Source organism: Microtus ochrogaster, chromosome 4 (assembly GCF_000317375.1).
Source record: "Microtus ochrogaster isolate Prairie Vole_2 chromosome 4, MicOch1.0, whole genome shotgun sequence".
Lineage (NCBI taxonomy): Eukaryota > Metazoa > Chordata > Mammalia > Rodentia > Cricetidae > Microtus > Microtus ochrogaster.
This window is the reverse complement of record NC_022011.1, coordinates 55,253,866-55,273,705: the sequence shown is the minus strand read 5'-3', so window position 1 is coordinate 55,273,705 and position 19,840 is coordinate 55,253,866. Positions and strand designations below refer to the sequence as shown.

Genomic DNA, 19,840 nt, shown 5'->3' with positions numbered 1-19,840 from the left:
CTGAGTTCAGTTTCCAGAAGCCATATAGTGGATCAAAACTTTTTTGATATTGCACCTGGCAGAATGGCTAAGGTCAGCAACAAAGCAGTGACATCTCATTCTGGCAAAGATGTAGAGAGTCAACATTCATATATTGCTGGTGGAAGTGAGAAATTATACAGCCACTGTGGAAATTACTATAGTGGTTCCTCATGTGTCACTGGCTAAAGGTTTTGACTTCGAGGTTTCATATGCTCAAGTCAGGCCTCTCTCTCTCTCTCTCTCTCTCTCTCTCTCTCTCTCTCTCTCTCTCTCTATCTATCTATCTCTATCTCTATCTCTATCTCTATCTCTCTCTTCTTGCAATTTAATCCTCTTGCTGTAGAACTTAAGAGCTCTACCTCCAGCACTGTGTCTGCTTCTTAGCCATGATAATAAAAGACTAAACCTCTAAACCTGTAAGCCATCCCCAATTAAATATTTTCCTTTATAAAAGTATTTGAGTGGTGGGACAGTGGTCTATATTCTGTCAATTATGTTTTAAATAAATACTGATTGACCAGTAGCTAGGCAGGAAGTATAGGTAAAACAACCAGACCGGAAGCAGAGATGGGTCAATGAAAACAGGAGAATTCTGGGAAAAAGGAAGTTTCTTCTGCAGTTGTGACTCCGCCACAAAAGAAGCAAGATGTGACTTCCCCACCGAATAATTTACCAAGCCATGTTAAGTCTTATTTTGCTAAAAGTTGTTTCAATCCCATAGGTGTTATTCCACAAAGGACAATTCTCTTCGAATTGCATTTGAAAAGTCTAATCACTTTCTTATAAAGATATTAATTTCTTCACATGTATACAATTTGCAAGTAATTTATTTCTTCACATGAATATTTGCATGTACACATGTGTGGAGGTGCAATTAATGGAGAGAAGAGGGCCTCAGAACAACTGAAGAAAAGGATGCCATGAATTAAGAGGATAGAGAGGGGAGGGAGAATATGGGAGGATATGAAGAAAGAAAAGGGAAATGAAAAATGAAGTAATTATATTTTAACTTAAAAATAAAATTTGAAAAATTGAAAAAGTAAGACTATTCACAAGGAAAAGTGAAATTTTTTATCTCTCTGTCATACTCACAAACCAGCAATGAACATATGCTATGTCTGATGCCGTTCTTGTGGCTTTTAAACCCTTATAAACATTGTTGTTGTCTTTTAGCTTTGCAGATATTGTCCTTAAAAAGAATTAATTTAATCATCTCTCTGTTATATTTGGCAGAAAAATTGTGAAACAAGTTGTTCCAAAGATCAGTTTCAGTGTTCCAATGGTCAATGCCTTTCAGCAAAATGGAAGTGTGATGGGCATGAAGATTGTAAATATGGAGAAGATGAGAAAAACTGTGAGCCAGGTAAATGAGAGTAGAAAATCTAAATTACTGGCTATTTTAAACTTGATTCAATTAAACTTGAATCAAATATTGATTCAAAACCAATATGTTGTGTCCAGAAAACTCTGGCACAGACCCACATTATACTGACTTTTAAAGATCAATTGAAGTATCTGTGAATAAGTTCTTTGTGTTCGCTTCCTGTTTATCAAAGACGCTTTGGCAGATAAAATCGCTAGTTATGTATGGGATCCCAATGTCAGTCTTGGAATTGGTCTCACTTGTTATAAAATGAAATTTGATTGAAATGCAGTATCAAGGTTTTAGTCACAGAAGGTGAGGTTCTGAAACAGATGGCAGCAGTTGGATGGGCCAGCTGAGATGCACATGCCTTCTGTTGTATTTATGTCTCATATCAAGTCAAATGAAAATTAGAAGGTCATAGAAGTTATAGAAAAGTTATTTAGTTCATATGTTTCTGTTTTTAAACATGATTCTAAATCATTCCCATTAGACATAACCTGCCTATCAAGATATTTCAGTTATGATTTTTATAGGAAAACAAATTCAAAAGACCATGCTATCATTTGCGTATAAACACAAAAGCATAGACTTGGGAGACAAGGCCCTAGAAACAGTTTACTGACTGCCGTGACCTCTGCTCAAGCTATGATCTGTATTGAAATAGATCACATTTTTCTTTCTATTTACAGATGTATTCTTAGCCATTATACCTATCAGATTTCCTAGACAAAACTGTTCTACAAAACAATTGGAACTCAAGGGAGCCTTTTATACCTTTGCTTAAGCAATTAGACCTCAGAGTGATTGTAAAGTAATTTATGACACATCATTACCAAATATAAGGCCAAACACTAGAAGTCTCATTAAAAACCTTAAAATCCAAATCCATAGGCAAAATTAAGCTATCACAAATTATATGATAATTAATTGAAACTGGGATATGGTAGTAATTTATCTACTTAACTCTGCTCAAGAATAAGAAAACTGCCCAACAAGGTGGCACACACCTTTAATCTCAGAAACTTGGGAGGCAGAGGCAGGAAGATCTGTAAATTTGAGTCCAGTCAGATGTATAGAATATGTTCCACAATAGCTAGGACTACACAAAGAAAATCTTTCTCAAAAAAACACTAAATAAGTAATAAAGAAAAAAGTAAAAGAAAGAATAGAAAATCTATAGGATTGGTATAATACATATACATAAACTTTTTCAAGGCTCAAGGCTACTTAATGTTTTTTTGCATTATGAAAGTAGACTTTTTGTGATAATTTAAAACTGTGAGAAATTCACTTAACTCTTCATGTCAACAGAAAAGGATCTCAATGATTTTTCTTGTTCATTAAGTCTAGTCCTTACTTCACGTCACAGACAATTACACCTTTAAAATGTCCCGCCTATTAAAAAAATAGTGTAAATAACAATTTAAATGGTCCCTAATGCTAATTGTTGAACATTTTTAAATAACATAACCTAATTTTAGTCTGCCCATGAATTCATAGCTGCATATGTTTGTATATATTTTACCTTCTGCATCAGTCATCACTTTTGCTAATCTAAACTTCAGCTTTCTAATTGTTTAGCCTTTCCTGCTTGCTCATCAAGTGAATATATGTGCGCCAATGGAGGTTGTCTGTCAGCATCTTTGAAATGTAATGGCGAACCTGACTGTGCTGATGGTTCAGATGAGGTAAAGTAAAACTATCATTTGATTCAAGTTTTGAATTACTTGAACTGGGGTTAAAAAAAAAACAAATGCAAGAAAAATAAGCAGAAGTTTGACTATCAGAACTATCTGAAATTTTACATAGCTATATGTTTTATGGGTATATAATTTCTACAGAAAATAGAAGACTCTTCGTTCTGTCTGTATCTTAAAGCACATTGTTGCTTGTAGAGGTTGTGTTCATTAAGACAAACTAAGTTAGATCTCACTCTATAGCAGACAGCTACTATTGTGAATTTCCTAGTGATTCCATCAACACTAATGAAGACTGCTATTTTCCCACTGTGTTTGAGCAGGTGGACTGTGTTATAGAATGTAAGGAAGATCAGTTTCGTTGCAAAAATAAAGCATACTGTATTCCAATTCGGTGGCTGTGTGATGGAATTTATGACTGCGTGGATGGCAGCGATGAAGAGAACTGTGGCAGAGGTAAGGTGCTGGTGGTGGTGATTGTGTGTCCGTCTGTATGTGTCTTCATAAATGAGAGAATGGAAGGAATGTTGTGGGATAGTATCTACAGAATAGGCAAATGAGAGGATCTATGAATAATTATTTTAGTTCTTTCTGCTTCCATTCTATTCTCCCTTTAGTAAATAAGGAAAATCCACAAAATTTTGAAGCAGGAGGTAAGCCCAAACTATGCACAATGGGAGAAAACTCACTCAGATGTAAGAGTTTATATAGAGTACTGGATGGCAGGCTTTCTCCAGACTAGACCTAAGTTCAGTGCTAAAATGTGAGCTACAGAGGACACAGCATCTGGGTAGGAGGATGGATGACAACCAGTCTTCGAAGAGGTTACAGCCTCTGTAGAGTCAAGACACAGCCTATGTAGAGAAATGATGAGTATTTAAGAAAACAGGACACAGCATCTGTAAACAGAGGACACAACACTCATACAAGACATGCTTCTAGAGGCATGACTGCTCACATGTTCTCCAGGTTCTACATCTGCCTCCCTTCTATGTGACTTTTCTTACTCTGAAAGAGTGGAAGAATCACGTGGCTTATTGGATTGTACCAAGTTGGCACCTATATGTTATGTAACTTGTAATTTGTGCCAGACATTTTCTTCTTGTCATGTTGTTGAGACAATGACTTGAACATTTTTAACTCTGGAAGATAATTTTCAATTTTAGTATGAATTTTTTTATAGCTGTTTGAATAGCAATTTTTTGAAACTATGTTTTCTTGTACATCATGACATTAAAAACAGCCAGTTTTTGTTGTTGTAAGTTAATTAAAAAGAAATTATGTCCTGAAACTTAACACAGGTTGCAGAACTTTTAGTTTTGTATAATTTGGGTTTTTTGTTGTCTGTTTGTTTATATGGTAGCTGTTGCAACTATATCACAGCTTTGTCCCAATAAATTTTACCTTTCAACACCTTAAATTTTATTAAAAGAGATGATACCACCATAGGCTTCCAAACATAGTTTAAAAGTGTTGGCAATTTTAGTATTTAATTTTATCTGAGGAAGTAACTTTGATATTCATAAATATTTCTCAGATCTTGAGATTTTAGATTTTAGAAAGCTAAAATAAACCTACCTTTTATTATAATTGATGTCCTGTCACCTCGAAGTGGGACACTTCCACTAAACAAATGGTATCCTGGAAACCAAGGAAGGTGTGTATGTGTACATGTGTGTGTGTGTAAGATGGATCAATGCATTAAGAACAAGAGGATAAGAGCAGCAAAGGACCTTAATTCTGATACCTAGCAGCGATATAAAGCCCAAATGGGTGCATACCTGCAATACCAGTGTTGGGAGAATAGAGATAAGTAACTCTCAGGAGCTTGTGACACTTGCATTCCAGTCAAGATGGTGAACTACATATCCAGTGAGGGTCTCTTACTCAAAGGGCTAGCTATGAAGCCCTTTGAGGTGGAAGATGTCAAGCTCACTTTTAATTTTTTTTCCTTTTTTTTTTTTTTGGTTTTTCGAGACAGGGTTTCTCTGTGGCTTTGGAGCCTGTCCTGGAACTCACTCTGTATACCAGGCTGGTCTCGAACTCACAGAGATCCGCCTGCCTCTGCCTCCCGAGTGCTGGGATTAAAGGCGTGCGCCACCACCGCCCAGCCATAGGCTTTAATTTTATATACAGTTTAATACACACACGCACCCATGCACACACACACATGCGCACACACACACACATAAGGTTAAGGTTCAGAATAACACATTTTTCCAAAGACTCAGATTTGGTTAGTTAACATACAAGAATAATGTTCCAAACCTGATGGAATTAACAGCAGCACTTGTATGTTAAAAGATAGAGTCTGTGATCCTAAAGAACCTGATGTTTAGTGTGGCTTGAACTTTCATTCTTGGTTCTACTTGTTCTGGCATTTGTAGACAAAACAATTTACAGTATTCTTTTAGAAAACTCACGTTCAAAGAATGTAATCTGTTTATATGCTTTTAAAAATATTATTCCATATCAAAACTTCTGCCAACCCAAAACCATATGACAACTATGAATGGCTGCCTCCTGTATGGTCCTCTCGATCAGTTTTCGTGTGAAGCTGGGTGAAGCTCTGAGCAACACAGTTATAATTCAGAATCTTCATTGCCAAGCATGTATTATGTTTTCTATTTTGCTACTGATCATCTAGTAAATTGATCACAAATATAACTAAGCAACTGAAATGTTAATCTAGCCAATATCTTTAAATTGCACCTTTTCTGTTGCTTCTTTGTACCTCATGTCATTTGAGAATTAAGCATTGTAATAAATGCAGGATGCCATGAGTCCCACGATGCATTGTTTGAAGTACGAATTCTTTATGGTACAGTCTGAAGTCATTAGTAGGCTATCACAAAAACCTTTAGCTTACTCTTAATAAAATTTAATTTATTTTTCTATTATTAATAAAATAAAAGCAGTGCTATTTCCAGCTCTCTCTCTCTCTCTCTGAGCATATATAAATAAAATGAAATCTAACTCAATAGCTTAGGGAGATAACCTTTCCTTTTAACAACACAGATAAACTACAAACAGAATTTTTTAAAGGTAAAATATGTCAGAGTTCATAAACATGACTGAATTTAATTTGTTGTAAAATAGAGCATGCAATGAGATTAGTAATTTAAACCATTCTTATCAAAACAATTTGACTCTGTTACATAATCTACAGAGTTTTACTTTGAATTAAAGCAATGCATACTTGAACTCCATATTCATGTTATCTGTTTGTCTGTCTGTCTCTCTCTGTATGTTTCTTATTCCCTCTCTCACTCCCTTCTTAATTCCTCCTCCTCCTCCTCCTCCTTCCTTTTGGAAAACAGTCTATCTAGATAGTTATATTACCTAGTATTGTCCCCAGGATTAAGTACTATTGCTGCAGACATTCAAGTGCTGGAATTAAGGCATATATCACTACACAAAGAATGTGTTTAGATTCCTTTCAGTAGGAAAGTCACATGTATTTTCCTTTGTATTGTTTTCAGAGAAAACTTTATATGGTTATATATTAGGTTGTATGATTTTTGATAATTGAGATTACTTTTAGATTGCAATAATTTGGAGTTTAGTGTTACAGACACTTGAAGTAAAGTAGCATTTTAGAAAACTTTATAGGAATTGGAAGCCTTACACTGTGAATGTCAAGCAGTCCACTCTCTGTTGCATTGAGCACCTGCCCTTTTATGTGTCTCAGACTTCTGTGGTTTTAAAAATGGCAATGTAAGCTAAACAGGTTCCACTCTTGAAATGTTGCAGAATTTCCTAGCCACTGCTTTAAATGTCACTCAAATTTCAGAGCAATATATCTGAAACTTTCTTCCCGTAAGCATGTCTACAACAAATTATAGCAGGCTGTTTTTGAAGTCAATTATGTGAAATTTTCCAAGTTCCTATCACACACTGAACTTGTGTTGTAACTCACAACAGGCATAAAATCATGATCATAACCTACTAGGAAAATAATCCTATTTGTTCACCTTTATTCTGAATTTATATCTCTGTGTTGTTTTATTTGGAAGTCCTTGTGAATATGGGTTCATAAGTTATTCTATTATGCTTTTTTCATAGATGAAAATATTGATGTGAAATTAATAGGTTGTCCAGAGAAGCATAGAAACCCATAGTGCCCAATAACCACAGAAATCTGTTCTGTGTTTCTTATCTGTCCAGAGAATCAAAATTTGTTAGCTCCTTAAGTTCTTTTCATGTGATTTTGACAGAAAAATATTACATTCAAAAGTTTTATACTTGACGTGGTTTTCATTTTTGTGAAAATGTTAAACATACAAAAGTAAAGCCTGATTGCACACATTTTAAAAGAAAAAAATAATAAATGACACGGACAAATTATTTTCATCTCTATGAAATAATTGTTTATATTGCAAAAATGTCTTAACAATGCCATAAAATTTTGGTATAATAAAATAAGGAGTAGGACAATATTTAAGGGTGGGAAGAATTTAAATTAACCCTGCTTATTCTTTTTCGATGTTGAGTAGAAGTACAAGTTAAAAAAAACAGTTTGTTAGAGAATTTCATAACATGTAGAATGGTTTTTAATAAAATTCACATTCCACTTATCCCTCTAACTTCTGCTGGATCTGCAAACTCTCTCCAATCTTCATGTCATTGTCCTTGCCATCATCTTCCTTTTCTTCATCCTCTTCCTTCAAGCTGCTCCTCTTCTTCTTCTCTTTCTTGATGGCTCATTGAACTTATTTCCTTCTAGCAATATAATTAGGGGTGTGGGCCATCTCCTGGAACATGGGCTACCAGAAGCCAGATATTTAACAAATCAATAACAAAGCTTAATTTCTTCCAATTGAAGCCATTAACTGTCAAAAGCTTCTCAAGTGTGGTTGAGAGCTCACGAGGGCCTCTAGCATCCATGCCAGAATATGTATTTGTTTCCTTTTCAAGTTTTGATCAGGTAAACACAGAATGCATTTGTTGAGCCCATGAATACAGTCCTATTAATATAGAGAAGACATTGTTTGAATCTGTTGGCTTTTTGTTTATTTTATTTGTTTTGTTTGTTTGGTAGCTTTGTATGCTTTAGTTTTGGTTTTATGAGACAGAGATTCTCTGTGTACTTTTGGCTGTCCCAGTCCTTTCTCTGTATACCAAGCTGACCTCCAACTTACAGAACCATGCCTGTCTCTGCCTCCCAAGTGCTGGAATAACAGGCATGCACCACCAAGACCCAGCTTTAACCTTGTTTTTTACTTTCCTTGGATTTATACAATATTCTCACTCTTTCTTCCAAGATGGTCCCTGAGTCTTGGGGTAAGGGTATCATATAGATGCCCCAAGTATTGTTGAGGACTCCACAGAAACTTTGTCACTTCACTTTGACCAATTGTGAGTTTCTGGCCTCTATTACGTAAAGAAACTTCACAATGAGTTTGGAGAGTTGCTCTAATCTACCTGTATAGAGATAATGAAATGATGTTATAGGGCCATAGATACTATGTCAGTCTGATGAAATAATAGTCAGATTATCCTGGAAAATGTGAGCTTCTCAGCCATGAGTTATCTCCCAGATTTGTGCTACTTTTTGTGCACTTCTTTCTGTACAGTTGGCAATCAGTCCAATCAGAAAACAATGGTTACTGCCTATATAGCATCCATGCCATTATTATAACCATGGGCATATTTTTTCATACCAGTCATTACTGTAACTATAACTTACATATTTTAAAGAGGTAAATTCATAGACAATATTTTCTCCTACAACTGTCTGTCTAGCAACTTTTTTTTCTTAGCCTTTAAGGCTAACCACTAAAAAGGAAGCTTCATGATCAGCACCAACTTAATTTCTCCATTTCCTATTACCAAAATATGTGGTGTCTTCAGCAGTAATTAGGATGTTTTTAAAAACCAGATGGAGCCGGGCGATGGTGGCACACGCCTTTAATCCCAGCACTCGGGAGGCAGAGGCAGGTGGATCTCTGTGAGTTCGAGACCAGCCTGGTCTACAGAGCAAGTTCCAGGACAGGCTCCAAAGCCACAGAGAAACCCTGTCTCGAAAAACCAAAAAAAAAATAAATAAATAAAAACCAGATGGAAACCTGTTGCAAGAAAGCCACTTGTTCATCCCGGCCACCCAGACCTGAAATAACCACACAGAAACTGTACTAATTCAATCACTGCTTGGCCCATTAGCTCTAGGTTCTTATTGGCTAGCTCTTACATCTTAATTTAACCCATTTCTATTAATCTGCATATCACTATAAGGTCGTGGCCTACCAGCAAAATTCCAGTATGTCTGATTCTGCCCTTCCTTCTCCCAGCATTCAGTTCATTTCTCCTAGCTTAGCTAAATTCTAACCTATCAGGCCAAGGCAGTTTCTTTATTCCCACATCAGAAACCTACAATTTTATAACCCTTATGGATATAACACACACATACAATCTTAATTGGAGTAACCCTACACAGGGGACAGTCCTCCTCCGGGAAGCCATACTTTTTCAAATGAAAATCCCAGCTCCAGGAACGAAATACCTCCCCTTCAGCTGTTGCTCAGAGCTATGGCAAAGGCCATCTCAAACTGTAAGTTATTGCTGTTGCTTTTAATTGCCCAAAAGAACATGGTGATATAAATTAATATTTTAAACAATATGAACTTTTATATTGTAGTCAAAATGTGTTAAATTGAAGATAATTTAGATTTTATAAAATATTCTTCTTTATCTTTTGGTATTTCCTAAACAAAATGGGATATATTTATAATAATATAAAGATATTTTGGTTGGTATAATTAGGAACAGGCTGTTAAAGAAAAAAAAACATTTGTAAATTGCCTGTTTCTGGTACTCTGCAGGAAAGAAATATGAAGGAATAAAGTAGTAAATAATAGAACAAGTAGAGGATGCTGAAACCTTCCACATGCACTACTAATTTTCTCAATCTCCTTTTCCTTAAAACTGAAGGAGGAAGTATCTGCAGAGCTGATGAGTTCCTGTGTAATAACTCCCTCTGCAAGCTCCATTTCTGGGTCTGTGATGGAGAAGATGATTGTGGAGACAACTCTGATGAAACCCCAGACATGTGTGGTATTGTCTCTCCTGTGGCTGTCATTGTGCTCTCCTCTTGTGATCTAATATTCTGAAGGGCTCCAGGAAGTATTGAGATAATCTACAGATGCCACATGTGTGGTATTGTCTCTCCTGTGGCTGACATTGTGCTCTCCTCTTGTGATCTAACATTCTGAAGGGCGCCAGGAAGTATTGAGATAATCTACAGAGGCCACATACTTGGGGTCAGGTAGACAGGGTACAGAGTCATATACAGTTTCTCACCAGGTAATAAAGGTATCACACTGTCAGAAGTTAATGACTTTATTGGCAACCCACTTATGTCTACCTGTCATGACAGCGCGATTCAGGACAAAGAGTATACACTATTTAGAAGTATTTACATAAAGTAGTTGGACATTAGAATTGAGTGAGGTACGTTTAATATTTTCGGCTTCACATCAATGGATAATTTAGTATAAAGAATTTTTAATAATAAGTATAAATAATGTGAATGTTCAAATAACATAATATCAGAGATACGAATTTACTTCAGAGACTCTTCAGAAATCAATGCATAATATACAGAAAATCATGTTTGCCAATCAGCATTAAAACTTAAAAACTTGCAAAACAACGACAAACAAATTAACAACAGCGACACTACTAAGCAACAACCACCCCACAAACATTCTTTCTCTATGTACACATTAATCTTGACTAGCATTTTCTGGGTGTATATACAGTGAAAAATTGTAATATTTGAGATTATCAGCATATATTTTTTATGTTTTTATGAATCTCAACAAGAGGGGTGATTCTAGCTTGAATTTAAAGGAAAATACCTCTACATCCGATATAATTAAATAGTACCTCACGTGATTAAAGGGGAGTATAATATGGATGTGTCTATTTAAGTTTCATGTTGTAAAGACAAATAAAGTAATACATTTTCAAAGTTAATGAGATTGGACTGCTAGTTTTAACAGTGGAGAGAAAAAATAACAAGGAGGCAAATCCATTTTTTATATGATTTCAGAGGAAAAAAGCTTTCCAAAAATTTCTTTCTGATGGTATAACTGATGGATAATGCACAAAGGTTTTTTGTTTTTTTTTTTTTGAATAATTCCACAAGAACAGACTCCAGAACATCACCAGTCATTATATATATGTATATATTTATATCATGATATACCAAAATGTGACTTCTCCTACCATGAACACCTTAATATTCAATGAACTATATTTCCCCTTTCCATTTTTATTCCACTTGACCATGAAACCCATGAAAGGAACTGGAAACAACTGGTTAATTGGTTATTAAGCATCCATACTACAGTGACACACCCTCCCGGGCTATTTCTTGTGCTGGAAATGTCTTCTGAGGAGTATTCCGTTCAGTACAGCTGCAAAATATTGTAAAACCTGAGTATGTCTGGGTTGTCATGCTTTCCTGTCTCCCATCAGTGTAAATATTAAGTGGAGTTATTCAAGCCGTAGGATCTTCTGCATCATTGAGGCTAAAATATATAGAATTTTTTTGTGAGAAGACCTCATTTGTTCATTTAATAATTCACAACACTTTCTCCATATTATTCCAAAAATGACAGAAATAAATACAAGGTACATGAATTCATTGTTTTTCTGTCACTATGATAAAATACTGTGATCAATAAAAGCTTAACAGAGAAAAATATTTGTTTTTTTATGAAGATTTATAAAAGTATGGAAGAAAAATTGTTCCATCTTGAAATAAGTGAAGTAACATTTTCATCTTGGTCTGAGTGGTATATAACTAGGAAGAGGAGAAAGGAAATAATGCAAATTAAAAACAAAACAAACAAACAATTTGGAGACTAAAATTAAATGTAAAAGCCAAGAGACAGAGCAAACCATAGTTTAATGGAGAAACTTGAACACTCATGTTCCTCTACAGCTCAAAAGTAGGAGCTAGCAGAGATGCCAATGTAGTGGTTCTCTAAAGTCTTAGGTGACAAATTTAATAGAGATGTCCCATTTAGAATTGTGTGCTCCAAGGTCTCTCTCTCTCTCTCTCTCTCTCTCTCTCTCTCTCTCTCTCTCTCTCTCTCTCTCTTTCTCTCTCTTGCTGTTATTTTTTCCACTTGATCTTGTGTTTTGAAGGAGGAAGCATCTCTGATGATAGCAGAGTAAGACATTTTGTAAGATCTTTGAGTATAATGGACTTTACAAGTTATTATTAGGAGTCATTATATTTTTATTTTTTACGGACCACTACTAATTGATTTACACTAGTTCTCTGGGCTATCTAGTCTCTGGTCCTTACACTCTTAAACAGTGTCAAGTCTTTAAGGATCTTAAATTAGTTGTTAGCTCATGTGTTGAAGCAAGTAGAGCTGTAAAGATTTAAACAATGCGTCCACATAAGGACCAACAGCTCATTTCCTGTCCTTTCTTATTTTGCCCCATCCTTATTAACCTCCTACCTTCCCTTCTCATCTCTTTTCAAGATCCGTGACATTTTGGTTCATTTTATGTTCCATTTAGTTTAACTATCACAGTATGTGTGACCACTGTGTAGGAACTGTGTATTGGAGCCTGGAGAAGTTACCAGTGGCACTTAACTCAAAGCTTTGAACCCCTTCTCCATTAACATGACAGAAGAAAATAATTCAGTGGTGAAGGGTAGGGCCATCTGAGCCAGTCCTCTAATTAAGCCTGGTTACTGACCAGCTCCTTCTTGTCCACATCCAGGGAAGGCATTTATCACTCCTGTTAGTTCATGATTACAATGCCTGGGTCTTGGGGAGAAGGTGGCATTTTGCATCCATTACTCATATCTTCTGGCTCTTATGTTTATTTTTTTTTATTTCCTCTTCTTTTTCTTTGGTTCCATGAGTTTTAGAGGGAATTAAACAATATGTGTTTAAGGTTGAGCACATATCCATAACTTATTCTTTAAACTTTGTGTATGGATGAGCTTTTACACTCTCTATCATTTACTACAAAGTGGCTTCTTCTATAGCATTTTGTGATGTGTGTGTGGGTGTGTGTTTAGAAGGCAGATTGGCACTAAGTCTGTTTAACTTAATGGCGCTGACATGAATTTTTTTCCAGTCTCTGATTCCAACAATGGATTATCTTGTATGACACTATTCCTGGAGAGGTATGATCGGTCTACTCACTGATAGGGAACTAACAGCAAAAATAAATGAAAAACACCACCAAAGTCTTACCTAGAGAATTGTTGAGTTTACTTAGTTTACAGAATGGTAAGGGATTAATTATAGAGGCAGAAATGAACAAAGATAACTATATCATTAAAAGACCACCATCTTGAGGTGAACTCACAGAACCATTTGCAGGAAGCTTGGCAAATTGTAGAACGTTCATTCCAAGCATTTTGGTTTGTGTGAACTTTCTTCAGTCAGTTCAGCTGGACCCTACTTCTTCTAGTTTGTTTGTCTGTTTTCTACTTCTGCCATGCAGTCTGATAGGTCTGAGAGTATTCAGGCATTCTGTATAGTCTCTGTCTCTTCTAGGTGGTTTGGCTACTTGAAGCCCCGTCTAGGAAAGTTGACTTCTCAGTCTCTTACAGTAATTATTTCTGCTGACATATGCTTGGAGAAAGGAAGTCAGTGAATCTGGTCAGCTTCACAGTTTTTCTGAAGTCAGTAAATTGCTTGCTTCCTAATCTTGAAGATCTTTCATTAGAATAAATCTTTTTTGACCTTCATTTGCATACCCGATATTTTAACACCCTTCTTCCCTATGAGTTTTCTTGTTGAATGTACTGTTTTACCTTCTTTAGAACACCCTGTGTTTTAATGGGCTTCTATATAAAAATATATGTGCTACCTTGGAAGAAACAGCATTGTTTCTCTGGGGTAGAGTTACAATTCAATCAGAGAATGTTTGGCCACATTCACAATTAATTCACAACTGGCCACATATTGCCTGGCAGCTCAGATACATAGTGTGTGAATACTTTAGAAACTTATTCTCACCTAGAAGACTGTAACTCCTGGGCCACAAAAACTGTCTGTCAGAGAGGACGCTTCCATCTTAGCTACAGCTTGTTTCTCTGTAAGGCAACAAAAGTTTTTGACGATCTCAGAAACAAGTTTTAGTCATCTAGTTGTGGTAAAGAACAAGAACAATGGAAAGAAGCTGTTTTTGTTTGATATTCCTCTGGGGTCTCCCTGACCACCTCATAAAGGTGTTTCCCACCAATTTCCTGGAGATTTCACTAGTATTCTATGACTTCAATTAACAACTTTTTCCAGTCCTGCATGGTACCCGAAGATAGATACCATATTTGATTTGAATCTTTTGTTCACGTACAAAAGTGAAGATATGCTGATAAAATTCCGGAAGGTGTTAGTAAATTACAACAACTTCAAATGTGGAACAGCATGAAACTTAAAGTAAGAGACATTCATAACTGGTTACAAAATAAAATAATTTCCTTGGAAATATAACAGAATTTAATTAAATCAAGGACTTGTATGAGAGTCGCTTGTGTCCTGGAACAGACATGAAGTACACATGTAAACTCTTCAAAAAGATAAGAATTCAAGCTGTAGCCGGGCGATGGTGGTGCACGCCTTTAATCCCAGCACTCGGGAGGCAGAGGCAGGCGGATCTCTGTGAGTTCGAGACCAGCCTGGTCTACAGAGCTAGTTCCAGGACAGGCTCCAAAGCCACAGAGAAACCCTGTCTCGAAAAACCAAAAAAAAAAAAAAAAAATTCAAGCTGTAGGAGTGTATAGGACAAAATAATAAAAAGTCTATTAGGCCGTGTGGCTAAGTGTCTTAAATCTTACATGGAAAGAGATAGATTATTCTAGAGGAGATAAGAATAATGTGTTAGGTTGATAGTTTCTCTGAGCATGAGAAATGTATCAGAAAATATTTAAGATATAGCTCTCTAGGAGATTTTAAAACTAAGGCATTAAAAGCCAGGCGGTGGTGGCACACACCTTTAATCCCAGCAATTGGGAGGCAGAGGCAGGCGGATCTCTGTGAGTTCGAGACCAGCCTGGTCTACAAGAGTTAGTTGCAGGACAGGCTCCAAAACCACAGTGAAACCCTGTCTCAAAAGACAAAAAACAAAAAATAAAATAAAATAAAACTAAGGCATTTTTATGGTAATTGTTAGGGATTAGAAAGAAAATGATATGTCCAGGGACAGTATCTACAATGTGTCATAACTATATAAAGTTATGAATTATTGATAGTAAGGTGTAAAATAATTTCAAATTTTTTGCTATGATGTGCCATTAACAAAAGCATGGTGACAGCCATATCTTAAATGTTAACAGATGTAGTCAGAGGACAGTGTTAGTGGACTAGTGAATTTGTTGCAGTTAAATTACTTTAAGTACATTGTACTTCCAGGCACACTGGAGATCACAGATCTAGGCAAAAAGATGTCAAAATTTAGTATATAAGCACAGGTAAATATATAGGAAGAATATAAGAACTAAAGGAAGAATTCACGAGGAAGCAATTCAGTGGCAGGGACAGAACCGAGCATATTTCTATATATGAGTAATACTTAGAGTGGTATTTTAATTAAGGGACAGATTACTGAAGAATAGGATATATAAACTTTTCTGACTTTTATAATCACACACCAAAATGAATAACAAAGATTTCCTCACAAACTTTAAGCACATATCTAAATATGTGTCTAAACACAGAGTGTTAAAGAACCACGACCAAAGGTTGATATTTTATCCTGTCATACCTCCAGTGAGATCAGAACTGTAAATTCGATCTTGAAACTTGCTTCCTTTCTTACCCCATTTTATAATTTTTAACTATGTACCCTTCTGTGATTAGTGACTTCAAAAACGAAAGATTATATTTTTTCTAGTCTCCAAGACTAGTCATTTTCCGACTCAAGACAAAAGCTGCATTATCTGATTTAAAGCAAAGTACATTCTTAATAACTCCATGCACCTGAAAGAGTCACTTTGTTTTTTCTCTGTTATTGTTCTTTCAGTCAAATTTCTTTGCCCACCCTCAAGACCTCACAGATGCAGAAATGACAGAATCTGCCTACAGCTTGAGAAAACTTGCAATGGGATCAATGACTGTGGGGACAACTCTGATGAAGATCACTGCAATGGTAAATCTGTCCAGTTGGAATTATTGGTTTATAAGCAAGTTGCAAGATAAGAGAATGAATTTACTACTTAAAATTACAGCAAAGAATTCCTTGTGGTTATATGGAGGTCTGTTTCCAGGCAGCAGAGTTGAAGCAGCCATTCTAAAGTAACCTCCTACCATTTCATCTGCATAAAAAGGGCGAATGGCTTTATCCAATGGCCCCTACTATGACACTTCATCCAAGAAAATATTAATAGCATGAGATTAAAAAATTGATTTTAAAGAATCCTTTGTCAAAAATAGAGATGGAGGTGAGAAGATCTGCATAAAGTATGTGTAATTACAGCTTTTCCTCATAATTTTGAGATAGAAAAGGTTCCTACATCAATGCTACATGTGTAACAAAGATGGTTCAGAGAACATACTGGGCCCAACATCATTTAAGGCAGTCTGAATCAGCTAAAAAGTCATAATCATTTAAAAGATCACAGCGAAAGCCTACTAATATAGATTACTAAGATGTATAGACCTGTAAAATGTTTAAATGGTGTTAACATATTTAGAAAGTGGATAATACCCAACTTGATACCATATGCTACCAAATAAAATCCCTAGTACCAGAAATGGTTCTGTATTTTTTGAATTGTTGATCCATGGGTTCCCACAGACCCCCTCCACCCACACAAAAAAGCATTTTATTCTTAATGCAATGGATTAAACTCTAGAACTTGATAGTAAGACAGTATTGCTGAAGATATCACACACTTGAATTAGAAAATATGGAAAAATCTATCTGATATTGAACTGGAGCTGCATTCCTACTGGATAGCTTTATAGAAGTGAATGGTACTATGAATACTACCAAAAGAAACACTGATGATCGGCCAATACATAAATGTGAAACCTGAAGCAATAAAAATGATCAGACTGACAAGATAAGACCATTGTGCAACAGTGACATAAATGATATGAGAGTAAACTACCTCTTTCTGAAATTAGACTAAATGCTCAGTTTACCAGATAGAACTCATGAAGAACACTATTGATGAAGATAAGAATCTGAGTCTAGACTGGCCATGGACCTTATTGTGACTCCTACTACCATTATTGTGCTAAATGCACAGAGCAATAAAATGCAATACTGACCCATAGAACAGTGCATTTTCAATCCTCTCCGGATAAGCATCTATTAGAGTACTCTAGTAGAAATTAATAATTAATAAATAAAATTAATAATTAATATAAAAATTCACAATTAGTCAATGTAAAGAGAATAAGAGACTATGAAATGACCAACCCAAAGTAGTGTGTATATCACACTTTCTTTCTCAAAGCAGAGGCCTGTGTGAAAGAGGGAACAGAAATACTATAAAAGGCAGAGGTGATGGATGACTTCAAGGAAACAGTGTTTTCCAGACAATGGAGCATATGTACATATTAACTCTGAAACCATGACAACATACATAAGTCTTATACAAGCTTAAGTCAGACAAAAAAAAAAAAACAGCTCAGATGGTTGCAGGGAGTGGAAGTTCCTCTCCTAGCCAAGAGGAAATTCACAGTTGATGACTGCTTGGAGAGGAAAAGTTCATTTTCTTCAATGAGTTACATTGGGTATAAGAAGCGCAGTCCAGGGGCAGGCTCCGTATTCAGGAAGGATTGGCCAAGACAAGCTGGACAATTTGGTTCTTTTCTTTTTCTGTTATTTATTTGTTCATTTAAATGAGAAAGAGAGAAAGAGACAGAGAGACAGAAACACAGAGAGACAAAGAGACAGGGAGAGAGAGAGAAATATGAATTTGATGAATTTGGGCGGGAAAATGGGGGGTGAGATCTGGAAATTGTTGGAGAAGAAAACGAATATGATCAAAATATACAATATGAAATTCTGAAAGAATAAATAAAAATGTGTATACATTATTTAAAATTCTGCATGGGGCATTTTATACATTTTCTCGTAAACATTGGGTGTTGGTTAATATAGGGAATATTTATTTTTTCCAAATTCAAAAACTAAAATTTGTTTGATTTAGACCCGAAAACTTAAATTTTAAGATATAAAATATATGTTTGCATACCATTTAGTATGTTCTTGAACACATTGTGAGATCAAAATTTTCAGTCTTATGGTATGAAACACTAACTAACCACTTTTTCAATGATTACACAGGTGAACTATCATTCAAAGCCAAGCCTTGTAAAAAGGATGAGTTTGCTTGCAGCAACAAAAAGTGCATCCCCATGGAGCTGCAGTGTGATGGGCTAGATGACTGTGGAGACGGTTCAGATGAACAAGGCTGCACAAAGAGTATGTGGGTTCTATTAAGAAAGTACAGAAAGAGAGAGGGGGAAAGGAGTGGGGGGAGAGGGAGAGGAATGGGGGAGGGGAGGGGATGGGGAGGGGGATGGAAATGGGAGGCAGTGAGGAGGCAGAAATTTTTTCAATAATTAAAAAAAAGAAAGTACAGAAAGACAGATTTCTAACATGAAATTATTCTACTCTTGTCTGGAGACAACTCTTCACGGTGTACTTTGTTGAAGGAACATTTCTTGGAACATCACTCAGTTTTATGACTGAGACAGAACCACAAGTATCTTTGTTAAAGTTTATTTGAATTATTTGAATTTTTTGTATATCAGCAGGGACATATCATACTAATTCAATTTTTAAAATTGCAATTATTTTTGAAATGTGTTTAGTTGATGTGGTATAGAGACAATTCTATACCACAAACTCCTCTGGTTTGTTTATATTTAAAAGTACTTTCCTTAATGGAAAATAAAGTAGGGAAATAAAATACCATGATAAAATTAGAGGGCAGTCTTTCTTTGTTCTAATAGCATTTTAACCAGTTTTCCATTCAGATGTGTTTTTATTAGTGTGTCCTGACTAAAATCAAAACCAGCTATTGATTTAACCTTTTGACTGGAGTAACATGTTAGTCCTTGACAAACTCTTCTGCAGGAAGGTAGTAAAAATCTTGAGGTCATTGATAGGAAAGGTTATTTCTCTTGGAGAAGGATGTAGGATGGGGTAATGTTCTGATGATGGCCTTTCAGGAAGATCATTCACTTGCTACTCAGTTTTAGGAAGTGTTGTGTCTTGACAGCAACTGTCAATATCTGTGTCATCAGCTCTCTCAGCTGTATTTAGTGTAATGAGCTCAGTCTTTTTCTGCCTTTTATAGGAAAAGAGGGTGTGAATGCATCGAAAACTGCATCTTTAATAGAAATTTTTCATGCAGTAAAACAATTACTTCAAAGTAAAAAATAAACTCCCAATTCAAAAACCAGAGTCATATTAGTTTTGATTCTACTATTCTTAAATCCTAGGTCTCCGTGAACACACCTGTGAGGACAATGGGAATCCATGTGGAGATGATGCATTTTGTAATCAAATAAAAACATCTGTTTTCTGTCGCTGCAAACCTGGGTTTCGGAGAAACATGAAAGGCAGACAGTGTGAAGGTAAAGTATGTTTCCTCAACAGCTTGCGATCAAATCCTTGGCTTGTATAGGTTCCCAAGGCTGCTAAGTTGTGAGGTGACAGGGAATGATTTTCATAAAAGCTATGTATAGCTATATGCTGCCATTTCAGTTCTGAGAGAGAGAGAGAGAGAGAGAGAGAGAGAGAGAGAGAGAGAGAG

The 19,840-nt window shown here is 35.8% G+C and overlaps 1 protein-coding gene across 1 annotated transcript in view; it reads left to right on the top strand.

Annotated features, from left to right (window-relative positions):
* Lrp1b (LDL receptor related protein 1B) overlaps positions 1-19,840 on the top strand; it is a 1,800,012-nt gene that overhangs the window by 1,676,129 nt on the left and 104,043 nt on the right. The window contains exons 69-75 of the mRNA XM_026778709.1: positions 1,255-1,384; positions 2,969-3,075; positions 3,408-3,540; positions 10,015-10,137; positions 16,087-16,212; positions 18,364-18,501; positions 19,527-19,661. Of these exons, the coding sequence (XP_026634510.1) occupies positions 1,255-1,384; positions 2,969-3,075; positions 3,408-3,540; positions 10,015-10,137; positions 16,087-16,212; positions 18,364-18,501; positions 19,527-19,661 (892 nt within the window). The remainder of the gene's footprint in view (positions 1-1,254; positions 1,385-2,968; positions 3,076-3,407; positions 3,541-10,014; positions 10,138-16,086; positions 16,213-18,363; positions 18,502-19,526; positions 19,662-19,840) is intronic.